We start from the raw sequence: 16925 nt of genomic DNA on the forward strand, positions 1-16925 counted from the left end.
CACACCCAAGCAGACTTTAAGGAGTGGGTCCTCTCCCTGAACCGAAGCCCCAGAAAGCTCTTCTGCAGACTGTGCTGCGGGAACCACATCAACAAACTCCTTGTCGCTAACTAACTTTCCCAACAGTTCACTTCCTTCACGCCCATATTATGTTCCACAGTTCATCTGGGCCACATGTACGTTTCATTCCCCTGGTCTTCCCTTGGACCCTAGACTCAATAAATCATTCTACTTGCTATGTGAAAGGGCATTATCCTTGTGGCAGGTGGTTCGTGACTGCATCTTCTGAAGACGGAGATGTGTGCTGGAATGAGTCAACAGCCCCCATCACCCTCTGTCTCGCGTCCATAGCATGAGATCATTATGAGGCGCCCATCTCCCCGAACGACATCATCTGCACCCAGGCATCCTGAGTCCTCTGTCTGTTGGAAACCATCCCCTGCCCCTGGAATATCTTCCTTCTTTTGATCCTCTTTTCCTCCCGTTTAATGTAATTGCTTCTAGAGATCTCCACCTGAAGGTCTTTCCGTTAGACTGGAAGACTGAATCATAACCCCCTTTTTCCATAGACGACAGTTCCTCATAACCTTCACTCCCAGCCCCTGTAACTGAAGCCATCTCACTAATTCCTTTGTTTAACTCTTCGGCCACCCTTCAGTAGAGCTGTTGGGGGCAGTTGTGAAATTAAGCATCTCGTAGCTACAGAGTGGGTAGGTGCTATGTGCAGGGAGATATTGCCAGTGTGTTCATTTTGTTGGCCACCTCAGGTAGAGGAGAGGGTAGAGATGGGCTCCTATGGAAGAACAAATTGAGGAACTGGAGAAAGGCCAAAAGGAAGAGAAAAGCCGCCTTATTCTTTTCCCTTGATGTCATGCCCAGGTCACTTTGGATTCTTGACCAAGGGCGTATATGAGCAGGGTTTCTTTCAGTAAAGTCTGAACATTGACAAGAAGGAAAAGGCTTCTGGTCGTCAGGGTTGAATGTCCTGGAGAAGTCTGTGTCAGTCACTGTTTGGCTGCTTTTGGGCCTATAGCCCCTGAGCAGGGCTGCCAGCTTTTGAGCTCAAATGGATATCAGAAAGGCAGGCCTTCACCTGCACATTATTATAGGCATAAAGAAGAAATAGCAGCATACTCAGCGATCAGCTAGCCTTTGACCTGTCTTGGCATTTTCTCTCGGAAGGTCCCGACTGCTTAGTTTTGGTAGCCCACACTGGGCTATATTCCAGTATACTGCGCACATAATCTAGGGAAGAGAAGAGGGGTTTTATTCCGTGCTTTTGAAAAAGGAAGTGATTTTAACTTACATGCAACATGAAAGCATGAACTTAAAATGAAAAAAAAAAAAAATCCAGTGATGATAACATTACCCAGAAGAGTTACTTGATTCCCTCCCACTGGGAGTGTCGCCTTGTGAACTGCCTCTGATAACCCTGGGTTTCCCGTCACACCCTCGCCTGTGTCGCCCGTAGCAGAGGTGACGCAGGGCTGTGGGCACGAGCACCAGGAGGAATTCCTTCCCCATCTTGAGTCCTGTGCACAGTTCCCTAAGGAACCCACAAGCAGGAGCGCGCCCCCTCCAAAGGAATTCTAAAGAGAATTGCACAGTGTTCCAATCAGGCTTCCAGGAGGTCAGAATGGAGGTCATTTTGAGGAGTCCTTTATTCTAGACTAAAGTTATGGAACTATGAGCTCACCTTTGGCCTTCCTCAGGAAGTGAACTATACATGGAAGTAGTACGGTTAAGTGATTCCCTACTGCAGAGTACCTCACAGGGGGAACCAACCATAGGAGACAAAACAAATGTCCCGAAGCCCTAGCAGTTCGGATACTGTGGGAATGGGAGGAAATGTGCTTTTATGGAAAAGAAGAGATCCAGAAATCGGGACACCCGGACTCCGAACTCACCCTGCCGAAGAGCGGCATCTTCCCAGGCCTTCCTTTAAATATGGAAGCTCAGACTGTGATCCAGGAGTCCCCACTAACTCTAACATTCTCTGATATCCAGACAGTATGTTTTCAAAAGGCAGCCGTCATAATAACAACAACAGCAGCTAAAACCTAAGGCTCATTATGTATAGATGCAGTAGTATAGCCCTAAGTCCTTTATGTATCCTCACAGCAGTCCCGTAAGTGCTATTATTATTCATATCTTTATAGTGAAGAAACCGAGGCAAAGAAAGGTTAAATAACTCATGAGGTCACACAACTTCAGAACTGGCTGAGCAAGGACTTGAGCAGAACTCATCTGACCACGGTGTTCTTGCTTTTCCACACCACGCTGCACTGCACATTGGTGGTACCGTTGTGTGTGTGTGTGTGTGTGTGTGTGTGTGTGTGTGTGTGTAATACATACTACATTCCTTTAATCTTCACGTAATATATTCTGCTTCTCCCCTTTTTTTCCATCTTCACTATTTTTCTTTTTTTTATTGAAGTATAGTTGATTTACAGCATTGTGTTAGTTTCAGGTGTACTGTTTCTCCCTTTTATTTTCTTTCTACTAACTCCTCATTAAGCATTTTGAGGCATCGTCCAGGCCTTTTCATTCATTCGAGTGTAGGGTATCTTACTAATGAGGACAAGCTCCTGGGTTTGATCCCAGATGGAACGATGCAGAGGAGAATTGTCACCTGGCCATGGCCTGCCACGTTGACCCCGCTTGGTGGAAGGGTACAGAAACGAGGATGAAAGAGTAGACAGGAGGCCATCGCAGCTGGTGGCAGAGCCCCTCGGAGCTCACTGACATAACATCTTTCTGGAGGAAGATGAAATATTCTCTACCTTCTTATATCTGAGCAGAGATTGTCAGGTGACTCTCAACAATGCCCCTCTGTTTTCTTTCATGTCAGATAAATCTAATTCATGGCATTCAGTCATGAAACAGAAGTCGGGTAATAGCTCTCAGAAATATTTCATTGTCAGGCCTAGGGGCCAGAGAAGACTCTCTCACTGTAATAGTTGGTGAGTTGACACATCACCATTTACCCCTCAGCCAGATTGCTAAGGGGCCAATCCTCACCACCAGTAGGAGAGAGGAAGTATGTTAAATTTATATCAGGTGCTTTGTGACCACCTAGAGGGGTGGAATAGGGAGGGAGGGAGGGAGGGAGATGCAAGAGGGAAGAGATATGGGGACATATGTATATGTATAACTGACTCACTTTGTTATAAAGCAGAAACTAACACACCATTGTAAAGCAATTATACTCCAATAAAGATGTAAAAAAAAATTTATATCAGACAGTCTTCAAGATACTTTAATATCTCATTAATTTAACACTATGAATGTAGAATTTAAATAACTCAGATATGGACTGGCCCAAACTTGAAGCTTTTATGATTTGTAAGGAATGGTTTGTAAAATAAATGAATGGCATAAACACCTCTTCAGAGAAAATGTTTAATCCACTGGAAGACAAACTATTTTTAAGTTGCCTCAAGTAATTAATGTTACAATCTACTTTTCAAATTAGTTTTTCCTGACGTTCTCTACTAAGTTTCATTTTGCAAAATAAGAGAAAAGGCCTACACTTGACAGCTTAGGAAACTGGTATTTCTAATTTTGTTCAACAACATGGTTTAGTATTTTTATATATGAAAATATATGCCTATGTGCCAAAGGAAACCTTTAAAGCTTCTTCAAATCCCTTTTCCTCAAAAAGAAAACCATTGTTGGCCAGAATAAAATAATGTGTGTGCCTTGAAAACATTGTCACGTAACCTAGAAACTGGTGGATCTAGGATCTGAACAGAAGTGGTCTGACTGCAGGGTCCTTATTCTTTTTTTTTTTTTTTTTCCGGTACGCGGGCCTCTCACTGCTGTGGCCTCTCCCGTTGCGGAGCACAGGCTCCGGACGCGCAGGCTCAGCAGCCATGGCTCACGGGCCCAGCTGCTCCGCGGCATGTGGGATCTTCCCGGACCGGGGCACGATCCCGTGTCCCCTGCATCGGCAGGTGGACTCTCAACCACTGCGCCACAAGGGAGCCCAGGTCCTTACTCTTAAATGCCACACACACTGCCTGCTGCTGTTCCTGCAGGTGCTGGTGACGGAGTGTGTGCGCAGTACATACTGCATTCCTTTCTTCTTCGATTAACTTATGTTTTCCTGTTTCTCCTTATTTTCTTCCTACCAGCATTTAGGGGCATTGTCTAAGTCATTCATTTGAGTGCAGGATATCTCACTAATGAGATCTTTCTTCTGGGTTTGATCCCAGAAGAAGCTATCGGTAAGTACAGGAGAGAATCGTTCCCAGGCCATGGCCTGCCATGTTGACCACATTGTACTGGGTTGGTCATTTGGGATTCATTTTAATTATCATGAATTTCTATTTAGTCTACCAAACCATCACAAGGAACATCTAATTTTTAAATATTTTGCTTTCTTCCCCCAATACTGGTCTCTAACTAAGTAGCTTTTAAATGTTTTTAAGTCCACTATTTCTAATCCCATGGGAAATTGTTCTTGCTATTTCAAGAGAAAACACGCATATGAAATAGTAATTGTTAAAAAGAGACCAGAGAAAAGCTTTTCGAAAGATCTGTGGTTTTGTCATTTAGATGATAGAGTTTAGCAATACAATAGCCACAGTATTAATCAGATGAAACGTAGAGATAGAAGGAGCCCTGTGCTTCCCGCATCAGGCAAGTGAGATGGTCTGAACGAGTCTATTTTATAGATGAGGGAGCTGCAGGCTTTAAATGGTAAGTGACACACCAAAGACACAGTGACAGTTACAGATTTTCAGAGCTAGGAAATTGTACACAAAGGGGGCAAGAATTCAGTTCTCCTCCCTGGAGTTGTGTTTCCTCCTTTATTATTTTGCTCTGAATAACAAATGGAAATTGGAGAATTTCCAGTTCTCCAATGGAATGGAAATTGGAAAATGGAAATTGAGAATGTAGAATGGAAATTGAGAGCTATGAAAAATTCCACCTTTTTTTTTTTTTTTTTTTCCCGGTACGCGGGCCTCTCACTGTTGTGGCCTCTCCCGTTGCGGAGCACAGGCTCCGGACGCGCAGGCTTAGCGGCCATGGCTCACGGGCCCAGCCGCTCTGCGGCATGTGGGATCTTCCCAGACCGGGGCACGAACCCGTGTCCTCTGCATCGTCAGGCGGACTCTCAACCACTGCACCACCAGGGAAGCCCCACCATTTTTGAGGCATGTTGTTGAGTGGAAAGATCACTGGTCTGGGGGTGAGGACACCTGGATCCTCATTCCAGCCCTGTCATCTGATCTCGGTAAAGCCACAGAACCCTCTGGACTTCATCTGCTTATCTGAAAATTGAAAGGATCACCTGAGAGGAGAGACTTGTCTCTCTTATTACCACATTAAAAGACATTCATAAAAAGAATCTAGTGCCTGTGAAAATATGGAGGGCGCAATTAGTACTGGGGTGCTCGGGCTCTTGGTTTGCTGGGAGAATTCTGGCAGAGCTCTTCCGACACCTCCCACACTGGGCGTACTGCTAAATCATTGCAGCAAATGAGCTCTGAGTGGCATGGTCAAAGTCAAAGAGGCACAAGGGCTTTTTACCTCAACTTGACCCCATTAAACCCAGTGGAGGATGACTCTGGCCACACGCAGCAAATGTATTGGCTCTGAGCCCATCAGGGTTCTTTTCTGAGACTCTCCACAAGCCAGGGTCAGGCAGGAAATGAGATGGGCTTTATTTCCTGCAGTCTGTATGAGGGGTCTGCATAGAGCAGGGCATGGCACGTGATGTGAGAATGCTAAGGGGCACATCTGGGGCTCAGCGACACTGATTTCACTTTACTTGGTGATGTAAGGAAAAGAACACTGAACTTGAAATCGGAAGACTTGAACTGCGGTCCTGAACAGGCAAGTCACCTGTGAAAGTCAGGTAGCGTCTTGGGACCCGTTTCCTCCTTTCTAAAATGAGAGTTCTCAGTGGACAGTTCCTAAGTTTTCTTCTAGTTCCGGCAATCTGAGATTTGTGTAATATTAGAACTTTATGACACAAGCCATCAGGTTGCTGCATCCCGGGGACAAATGAAGCAATATTTTTATGCACCAAACCTTGATGGGCCTCCCAGGGGACTGTAGTTTTATGGACAGAGCTTCTGAATATGGCTGCCACTTGAAGCTAGGTTTTCTGATTACATACTTGAGGATGACATTTTTAGAGAAAAAGAGAATTGCCGTGGCATCTCTTAATCTTGTAGTTTAATCCTTTACTGAGAATTTATACATGGAAGTTTTGAGGTTTTGATTTAATTAATATTCAAAATTGACAAAGCACAGCCAGATTCAAAGGTAGTTGGATATTTTCAGGTCTTATGGAAATTAAGTTAATATGACCATTTGACCTGGTTGATCCTCCATACGTGAGATACAATTTCCATTCCTCCCATGTGTTCCGTGGACCATTTGGTCTTATTAAATGTAATCATCCCACTTTTACTCACTGAGGTCCAAAATGAGGCAAGTTCCTCGCCTTTAGATACTCAAATCAGGCTAATATCTATTTTTTATTCTATATAACCTTATATTTGTGTCATAGTTTCTATCATTTTTCTACCCCCTATTTCATGTGATCATCACAACCTGATAAGCTGGAGGTAAAAAATGGTGTTTCCATTTTAAAGAGGAAAAAGTCAGGTTCAAGGCCAAGGTCACATGTCTAAAAGTGACCACACTCCCGATTATTTTTTCACACTTTTCATTACCAATGAGTGGATTGGTCTTTTCTGCTATTCAAAGGGCATCCTTGCTCAAGGCGAGTATATATTTGCAAGCTCCTCACTAATAGCTAAAGGTTGGCACGTCTCAGGGAATTACGCAGAAAAACACAATGTGAATGTTCACTCTGTACACTGCTGAAGGATACGAATGATTAAAGGATACTTCGGAGAAGAGTATTTTGTGTATCATCATAACATTTTAGTACTATTTTTGATAAGTACAATATATGAGAAATATCAACATAGAATAAAATGAACATGTCGAACTGAAAGAGGGTGAACATCCCAGAGAGAGAGAAATGTATAAGGAAAATCAAAAGGCTCGGGAGCAGGGACAGTTAGAGAAATTAACTACAGAGCAGTTACCCGTGAACGTGGTTTATTTTCTCGGAGTTTGAATTTCTCAACTTACCCACTTAATTCAGTGCTGTCCCCGTTCAAAGAAGTCATCTCGAGAGGCTGTATACTTATTCCTTGCGTGCTGCTTATGACTTACATGATTTTTGGAACTCCTCTTTTATAATTGCCTTCTGAAATGGACACTTTCTTTGAAATATTCTTAATGGCATTTTAGATAAAGTCAGAATTATTCAGAGGCTTGTCTGGTGAAAAGGAGGGTGCTTAAACCAGATAATTTATTTCCCTCCCTCCTTCTCTCCCTCTTTCCCTCTCTCCCTCCCTCCCTTCCTACTTATTTCTCTCTCTCTTTCCATTTCCTTCCTTCCCTCCCTCCCTCCCTCCCTTCCTTCCTTCCTTCCTTCTCTATCTCCCCCTCCTCTCTTGCATTCTTCCAAAAAAGAGGCAGGGCTAGTTTTTTTTACATGTTTTGTACACCTTCTCTGCAGACTTTCAGAAATTACTCTAAGCCGCACCATATTGTTGTCGTAAGAACATATTTTTCAAGTTGGTTATGTCGGGTGCTTAAATTCTGGTCTGTTAGTTTAAAATATTGTGTCTTGTGCTTTTGTAATTACACTCCCCGAAGTGAATCATATGGGACTTCGGTTGCATTGTTGAAGTTGTTGTTAACTGCAGGAGACCCGAGTATCACCATCTCAGCAGTGACGGGCTGGAGCGGGCAGCACCGAGCTGAGAGGAGGAATGGCACAGGTGATGGCGAAGACGCCAGGTGGAGCCTTGAGTGGAATCAGGGATGCTACACTTTTACCGACTGCAAGTGTCCAGAGAGTGTGGCCAAGGGGATAGAGGGAGGGAGCTGAAGCCGTAGCATAGGAGGACCACATGAAGGAACCAGGGATATTAAAGCTGCTGTGGTATACGAGAACCAGGGTGGGGTGCTAGAGAGGACATGGGATCGAGAATGGCACTTAAAATGTTATTTCTGCTCCCAATTAGCCAGAGAACATTGGACACATAATTTGACCTCTCTGTGCTTCAGTTCCCTGATCTATCAAGTTAAAATTATAGAACTAATTGAGCTTATGGTTTCTTCAAAGACTAAAATTTATTTTGTAAGGGCTACACGATAAATATCTTCAAATACTTGAAGGGCTCCCATGTGGAAGAAGCATTAGACTAAGACTGTATAATATCTGAGGCGGAGACAGGGATCTAGGGGTGGTAGGGGAGCAGATTTCAGCTTTAGGTAAAAAAGAACTGCCCAGCAGTGAGATGGCTGCCTTGAGGGTAGGGTGTACAGTGGTAAGCTCCCCTTCAGTGGAAGTATTCAAGAAGAGCTGAGAGGGCTGCTTTTATGATGTAGAAGGGAAGCATAAACTACAGGAAGTAAGTGGCTGATTGACTGTGAAGGTCTCTTCCGATTTTGAGATTCTAGGAATCTCTACTCTTTTGAGGTCTGTATTCTTGATTGCATTTGCCCCGGAATGACAGGTTGAAAAATCCCAGGCGGCTCTAGAAGTGAGAAGTGGTCCATGAGGATTTGGTTCACAATGCCTAGTCATCTCTAGAAGTGCCTGAAGGACGTGACATCCTAGCAACCTTGTTGCTTAACCTAATGTTATCTGGAAGAATCAAAGAAGAGGCTCACAGTTCTGTTGAATGAAAAGATTTAAAAGAGGAGCCTTTAAGCTACCTCCTGCACGTTCTTCTTCTGCCCTTCAGATGTAGTAGGACACCGTTGTTGGTCAAAGGTTTGAAGCCCTTTAGAATGCTCAGGACAATCACAAGATTCCCGTTTTGCTTCTTAGCAGAGACACATCTCACAGCAGCATCAGGTGCGAGGCTCCAGAGTAGCATGTCATGTGAACACAGAGCGAATCATTATTGATTCCTTGAGCCATGATGGTAAAGGGACCTAAATTACCATCAGCACAGTCGCACTAATGCCGTTGGAATGAGCACGCCTGTGGGAATTCCCGGTGAGGGAACTTCATCGGGTCAGAGCAGCCAGCAGGGGGATGGGCTGAGCGGGGGGTACAGGTGTTGGAGAGGGAGACAACTCCATTGGTCTGACTCTAATTATTAGAGTTTCTGCTAGTTTAAGTGCCTGAACCTAGAACACTCTGTGAAATGTCTCTCCCTCCTCCCCCATCACCACGTCCCGCCCCTGCTATTTTCTGTTCACTCTACAAAGTGCAATAGTCCTGGTTTCCAGATACATCTCGTGGAACCAGATCCCTGACTGCTGGACTTATCTTGCAACCCTTAGAAGTATGAGCTGGGCAGGCACATCGCAAGAGTTCAAAAGTGTAGGCATATCTCTGGGAGGCGGAAAGACCCTAAACTCCAGGCTCTCTGAGCAGGAAGTTGTGTTGGCCCACGCTCACTGTGTCTCGTCTCTACCACCTCTGCCCTTTAATCCAGCTCCTTTTTTGAATACTAATCGTTAACACTTAATGAGAGTTTACTCTGCACCAGGCCCCGTGGTGAGCTATCTAATTTAAGCCTTACAAACCTAATAGAGCAGGTTCTTTATTACCCCATTTTTGGCAGATCATGAAAAAACTGATGTTCAAAAGGCTAAATAAGTTGCTCAGTCATAGCTGCAGACTAAAGTCAAACCCACTGCCCTTGTTTTAAATTTCTGTCTATCTTATTATTCCTATTATGTGAAGGCTTGGATGACGGTACTGGATCATCAGATGGGAGCCCGAGGGGTACAAGCTTTACGTGGTATTTGTACCGCTATCTACGTGTCTGCCTCCAGCCCATTCTCTCCGTCTTCCTAACCATCTTGTTCTAGCGTACCTTCTTCGTACTTTCAACCTTCTCTGTATTTTATCTTTCCAGGTATCTGATCAATGTGACTTTTGAAGGGAGAAATCTGTCCTTCAGTGAAGACGGCTACCAGATGCACCCGAAACTGGTGATCATACTTCTGAACAAGGAGAGGAAGTGGGAGAGGGTAGGACATGTCTTTGGCAATTCTCATACTAAGTAGAGGGGGTGGGGATCGGAAAGTCTGCAACACATTGGAGGAAAATGGCGCCTTGGTTTTGCTCTCTGAGCTGGAGAGCAAGAGATCAATACTTTAAGAACACAGGGGAGGCCATTTCTCAAACTTGCGTCTTCATTTTCTTGCTACTTTGGTCAATCAAGAGATGATTGTCCCTATGTATTTCTGTTTCATTGGTAGTGGTGCTGTCTGCAGCATGACTTCGTTTTAATGGAAGAGTGTGCATGCACCATATAACACGATTAGGTGGAGAAACCGAATCATGGTGTAATTCAGAAGTCGTGTCCTACACGGTATACTGGGGGGGCCTGTGAAGCCTAACTTATGAGCACACAACTCTGGATTTCCTGTGACTGGAGGCTTGCCATGCAAGGCTCTTCTCAGGATCTCTCCCACTGCCAGCTGACCACAGTGTCTGAAATTCTACCATTAGGCGTTAATTTACGTGGGCGCCAGACTGCCTAGGTTCAATCCCCAGCTCCTCTACTCACTAAACTGTCTGTTTAGGACCTTGGGCAAATCTCTTAACTTCTCTGTGCCTCCACTTCCTCGTCTGAAAAATGGGGTTAATAATAATAGTACCAATAACACAGGGTTGTTATAAGGATTAAATATATTAATATATGTAAAGGACTTAGAAGGGTGCCTGGCACATTGTAAGCACTTACTAGGTATTGGCTTTTATTATTATACCTGATTCCTAGTTAAATGCAAATGTTCCTGAGAGTGATGTCATCACTGGTGTTCCCGAGAATGTTCGGCAGGGCACTTGTGCCTTTAGACGCTTTGCTGAGAAATGGTTTCCAGATAAATAAGACCGAGGGATGCCGTCTACTCTGTCTCACTCTGGGAGATTCTCAGAACATATTAGCAGTTGAATGTTCAGAGGTGTCTTTTACTGAGGGATGGTTGACATACATCGTCATACTAGTTTTAAGTATACGGTATAATGGTTCAATATTTGTATATATTATGAAATGATCACCACAGAGAGTCTAGTTAACATCCGTCACCATACATAGTTGCAAAATTTTTTTGTTGTTGTGACGAGAACTTTTAAAATCTACTCTCTTCGCAGCTTTCAACATGCAACACAGTATTATTAACCACAGTCAGCATGCTGTACATTACACTCCCATGACTTATTTATTTCACACCTGGAACTTCGTACCCTTTGACAAACCACCAGTCTGTTCTCTGTATCTGTGAACTAGGTTTTCTTCTTTTTCTTTTGTTTTCGAGTCCACTTATAAGTGAGATCATGCAGTGTTTGTCTTTCTCTGTCTGACTTACTTCACTTAGAATAACACCCTCAAGGTCCATCCACGTTGTTGCCAACAGAGGTGCCTTACAGCAAAGAAACATCTTTAATTTTATTTAATCTGGCATTTCCCCAAATGACTTATCACGAGAACCCTTTACCCATGAAATCATATTCTGTGAATCACGTTGGGAAGCATTGATTTACAGACTCTGCAGATGCTGTGGGCCAGTTGGCTGGGAACAGACTTCAGGATGTCAGCATGGCTCTGACTAGGATGGAAACCAGGTGATGCAGTTCCAAAGAGAGTAGCCAGGAAAAGAAGCCAGAGATGAACTTCGTGAAATTCACCATCTTGTCACAGAGAGCCGTGGACAGGTGGTTGTGAGAATGCTCACCTGTGAAACCAGGCATGTGTGTCTCAGGTGGTGGGACCCAGGGCCTTATCTTTCAAACCAAAGACCTCGATCTGTCATGTGTTCCTCATATCAGGGCTTGGCTGTAAGGCTGCCATTATGCCCGGGGCTCTTGATTGAAGCTGCCGCCCCTCCCCTGAGTTGTCATTTGTCCCAAAATGGCTATTCCCTGGGCTTCCACTCCTTACCCCAGTCAAGCTGCTTTTCACTGCTGCTGTGGAGACATAATCATTCAAGGAGAGTCTGGGCCGGCATGTACAACAGGCGCTTCTGTATATCTCCAGAAGAGGAGTTATTAAAAAACGGAGGCTTCATGCGTGGATCAGAAGACATCCAGCTAGGGTGGCTTTTATTCAGTAGACCATGATTACTGTCTCAAATAAGGGGCCCTGTCAAGACCGTCCTGTCTTAAAGAGACACCACTTCCCATCATTTGTGCTGCCTTCTCTTCCTTAGGCTGGAATCTGACGCCTGGGACCCCCAGCCCTTTCCAAAACTAGACCCTCCTTCCTGGGGGTTGGATCCCATACCTCCTTAACAGATCTACCTCTACTCTAACTCTTGAATTTATTCCTTATTTCTATATGATCTGGGAACCATGTGGATAATTTTTTAAATGGGCCTCCTTCTCCCTGACGCCCACGTTGAACCATTCAGATCAGCCCTGGACATGGCTTCTAGAAAGAGTTTCCCACCCCACAATTCTAGTTCTTTCTCTGCCCAAAACCTGCTCAGAGCTTCTGCAGTTTGTGGATTGGGCCCAAACTCTATCTGTTCTTGCATTCAACGCTCTGGTCTCTTTTCCAACACCCGTCTTCTCTTCCTCACCCTTTCCCATCTCACCTTCAAGCTACACTGGACTCCTCTCTGTTCTGAGAATGTGCCCTTGTATGTCTTGTTCTCCGTACAGAGTGTCGTGATGTTTTCTTTTCCTGGAATGAATAGTCCAGTTATACAAATCATAATCATCCTTTGAGGTCCAGTTAAAATGTTGCAGTCTCCATCCCTGATCTTTGACCAAGATATAATTTTTTGCTCCCTTATCCCCTGTAGCCTTGGTCTGTACCTCTGTTGTAGTACTCGTCACATCTGCCTGTGTTAGAGTTGCATGTATGATGCTTCCAGAGGACAGAGGCTGTGTCTTCATACTGTCGTGTCCTCATGGCAACCTGGAGGATCGTGTTGCATAGCTCAATAAATATATGTAGAATGAGTGAGAACCATTACATAATACAAGAGTCTAAAATCCATCATGAAGAATCAAGTTTATGCTATTGCCCTTGATACAAGAGCTCGTTTTTTTGGGCGAGGGGAGAGAAAATCTTTATGTAGATTGAGTTTTCATAGATCGTACTTTAAGTGTGCTAAGGGAGCTTGTTATTTAAAGCAATTCTGTGGGTAATCTTTTGATAAAGTCTTTTGGGGGATTGGGATCCTAGAATAGAACCTCTTCATACTGACTTGGTTACATCAGGGAGCATTGCTGAAGAGAGAGGTTCAGTATTCCTTAGGTTCATGAGCCCTACAGCTCCCAGACTTGGAAGCCCTTGCGGGCAGGGTGGGGATGCCAGGCACAGGTCTAGGGCATGTCTGGGTTGTGGTAAGATCGAACCGTGGGAAGTTGTACCTTTTCTTCCACTGTCACCCTGGCCCCCAGAACGCTTCTGCATGCTTAGGACTCCTAATAGCATTCCAGAAGGTCCCCAGTGGTCCAGGGAAGATTTAGACTTCAGAGAGGCAGGCCCTCGGGGTGAGGATTCTACAGTGAAGAGATGGTCACTGGGGAGATAAGGAGAGAATGAGTCTCAATTTGAGGAAGAGGCGTGGGCTAAGAGCTGGGGCCTTTGGCCTCTAGTGCTGCCCCTAACTGGCTGTGTGACCTGCTCTTTTCACCTTTCTGGATCTTTCTGCCCTCATGTCTAGAACCATGGCGTGAGATGGGTCCTTTCCAGCTCTACCTTCTGAGGTTACGTATTCACGCTGTAGATAAATCGGGGCATGGCATGGAAGCTGGTGAGGGCTGGAGCATACAAAAGGAGCCCGACTTCGTATTTAAGGACAGTAGCTCCCAGGACACGTTTGTCATTCTTGTCGTTGGGGTAAATGTCATCTCTTTAGAAGGGCTTCCCTGATGACCCAAGCTGAGGTAGCCACCCAGTCAGGTTCATTTTCATTTGCTTCAAGATACTTATTGTCTGACGTTCTGCTCATTTGTCTGCTTGTTTGTGTTGTTTATCACCTGTTTTCCCACACCAGGTCGGATGCTGTGTGGGTGCAAGGGCCTAGTTCACCTCAATAATTCTAACACTTAGGAAGACTGCTTGGCTCAGAGGGACCACTCAAAAGATAATTGTTAAATAAATGAAGAATCTGTACGCTCAGGAGGGTTAGAGCAGCGACTGGTAGTGACCGTTCGCTTCTACCTGAGACTCTCCCGTGTAGACTGAGTGGTTTACTGAAAAGCACATAAGAGCAGGTGCATCTCCCTGCAGACTGAGCACCCCGAGGACCAGCAAGGGACTCAGGGCGCCTTTGGGAGGGCTCATCTCCAGGCAGGCACACCCGAACAGTGTTCGACAGGAAGCCTCGGCAGGAGGAAGATTTACCGTGTGAATCGCGTGATAGGATTTCACAGTATTCCTTCAGGTTTTTACAAAGTCGTCTCAAAGCTACTGTCTTATCAGTTTGGTTCCTTCCAAAAGACTTCAAGTGATGGCAGGATAGTCTGTGGGACTGAGCCTGGTTTTAGAAATCGGAGAGAGCCGAGTTCAGTTTCCCACATCGCCATTTATCAGCTGTGTGTACAGAGCGACTGGTATTACCGGGGTCTGTTTCCCTCTTGTAAAATGGGGCTTTACATAAGGCTGTCATACAGATTAAAGGGGGTTTTTTAGTAACCAACTCTAAAGGAGATATTATAGTAAAACCAGTTAATAGTGGCTGGAACATAGCCAGTATTCAACAAATACCAATTGGTAGTCCCCACCCTCCTCGAGTAATTTTTTAAGGTAATATCTGCACATGGTAAAAAGTCAAATGATACAAAAGAATATCCAGTAAAAAGAATGTCCTCTGATCACCTATGATCCCTGGTTCCCCAGGTCCCTCCTCAGAGCGATCATAGTTCGCAATGTCTTACGTATTTGCTCTGAAAATACTCCCAAGCGTATACAAATTTTCTACATTTACTCGACCTCTTTTTTTTAACGAATAGTACATGCTTTTGTGAACCTTTAGTGGGACCGTATGTTAGTAGCCTCTGAGGAGGCATGGAGGCTGGGGGCTAGAACAGCAAAGAGATCTCTGGATCAGAATTATATTCACAGAAAGCCAAGGACATATCTCTGGTATGTAGAAATGTGAAGAACATTTAAAGCGGAACACACAGACACAGACGTAGAGAATGGACTTGTGGACACAGGAGTGGAAGGGGAGGGTGGGACGAATTGAGAGAGTAGCATTGACACATATACGCTACCATGTGTAAAATAGACAGCTAGTGGGAACCTGCTGTATAGCGCAAGGAGCTCAGCTCGGTGCTCTGTGATGACCTAGAGGGGTGGGACGGGGGCGGGGGCGTTGGGAGGGAGGCTCAAGAGGGAGGGGATATACCTACACAGATAGCTGATTCTCTTTGTTGTACAGCAGAAACTAAGACAACACTGTAAAGCAATTATACTCCAATAAAAAAAAAGTCCAAAAAAATAAAGAGGAACACACACACACAGCATGGTGAGTTGGAAAGGGTAGGGGATGGTGAAAACCATTTGTTTGCAGAGTGGCTTCATTTGTGAGTCTCTCTAAGAGGGGGACAGCTGCATCAGCTTGCATTAGAAATAGTCTGGCACGGAGAAGCGGCTCCTGTCTCTATCAGAGCCTCTCATGATTTGCTTCATCGCCACTGCTCCCTGCTTCCATTTAATCGTTCCTAAAATGGGGATAGTAAAAATGAAATGCAGTAGGGTGTGTTCTGAGTAATGACTTCAAGAAATGATGATGATGCATTTTTCAGGTTGTGAGAGATAAACAGACCTTAAAGGGACTGTCTGGGTCGGAATTGCAGGACGATACATATGGTGTGCCTCTCCGCTCGTCTTTCCCCCAAACTCGCCAGAGGTGTATTTTAGAAACGCACTCCCTCTTCCCTGCCTCCACCTACCAGAAAATACCCGTCCCTGTGTAGATTAAAACATTCTTTGTTTGTTTGGGTCATTGTTTGGGCTCCCCAAGCCCCAGTTATCACCTCAGGCTGGCAATCCTGAGAGATTACAGCCATATCCACCAGTGGAAGAAGGGTTCAAGGTGAAAGTGGTCGGTAGGAAGTGCTGAGTCCATAGTCGTATTTATGAATTAACGTATGGATCAGTGAGAGAGAGGAAGGTAACCAAACTGGTAGAGAGAAGACTCCCAAGAGCCGCCTCAGAAGCAACGACATTATAGAACAGAAGGTCCCACCAGCATCTGGAGCCTGCGATGAACGAAACAGGTTAAGGGATGCTTCCGGTAGCCCCGTATCCAGGAGGCAGCACTGAGTCCAGGCTGCGGCTGCGCCGTGACACCGATACCTGAGGACTAGAGTGATCTGTTCCAGAGCGATCAAGTGGGTGATGATAGGACAGAGGTTGATCGCTCCTGTGGCAGATTCTGCTTGAAAGCCATTGCCCGGTGACATAAAACAGCCCGTCCGTCCCTTCAGAGAGCGTGCGCACGCACACACACTCTCTCTCATCACGGACGAACTGACGGTCTGCTCACGAGCACAGGAACCACATCTGGCTGGTTTCCCGCTAGATGTCTGTGCCCAGCACGGTGCAAGACAGTGCTAAGCAGGCCAGGAAACACTTGGTATTGCCTGAACACACCTGCCCCTACTGAATTCCACCTCCCGCCCCCGGGGGAAGAGGCCACGGGCTATCCACGTGCTCTCTCCAGACTTTCAGAGGGCGTCCGAGGAGTGAAACAGAAGCTCCTCCCCGTGTTGGTGTGTTTTTTCTGCATCTCCCGATACCACCACTTGACAACATGCTCCTTTTGCTGACTTTGAACTGCATACTAATATGCATCCTTGGATTAAGGCGTTAAGAAACAGGGTCCACGGAGAAGGGCTCTGGGAATTGCGGTCACGGAGGGGAAGAAGAAGAGGCAACAAGGTGATGACTTACTCT

The 16925-nt window shown here is 45.2% G+C and overlaps 1 protein-coding gene across 1 annotated transcript in view; it reads left to right on the top strand.

The window, feature by feature from the left end:
* Window positions 1–16925, top strand: part of GRIN2B (glutamate ionotropic receptor NMDA type subunit 2B) — a 294156-nt gene that overhangs the window by 178605 nt on the left and 98626 nt on the right. The window contains exon 3 of the mRNA XM_027129551.1: window positions 9918–10032. Within this exon, the coding sequence (XP_026985352.1) occupies window positions 9918–10032 (115 nt within the window). The remainder of the gene's footprint in view (window positions 1–9917; window positions 10033–16925) is intronic.

The sequence above is a fragment of the Aethalodelphis obliquidens genome, unplaced genomic scaffold (assembly GCF_003676395.1).
Source record: "Aethalodelphis obliquidens isolate GAN/ISIS:26980383/991018 unplaced genomic scaffold, ASM367639v1 scaffold36, whole genome shotgun sequence".
NCBI classification, from domain to species: domain Eukaryota; kingdom Metazoa; phylum Chordata; class Mammalia; order Artiodactyla; family Delphinidae; genus Aethalodelphis; species Aethalodelphis obliquidens.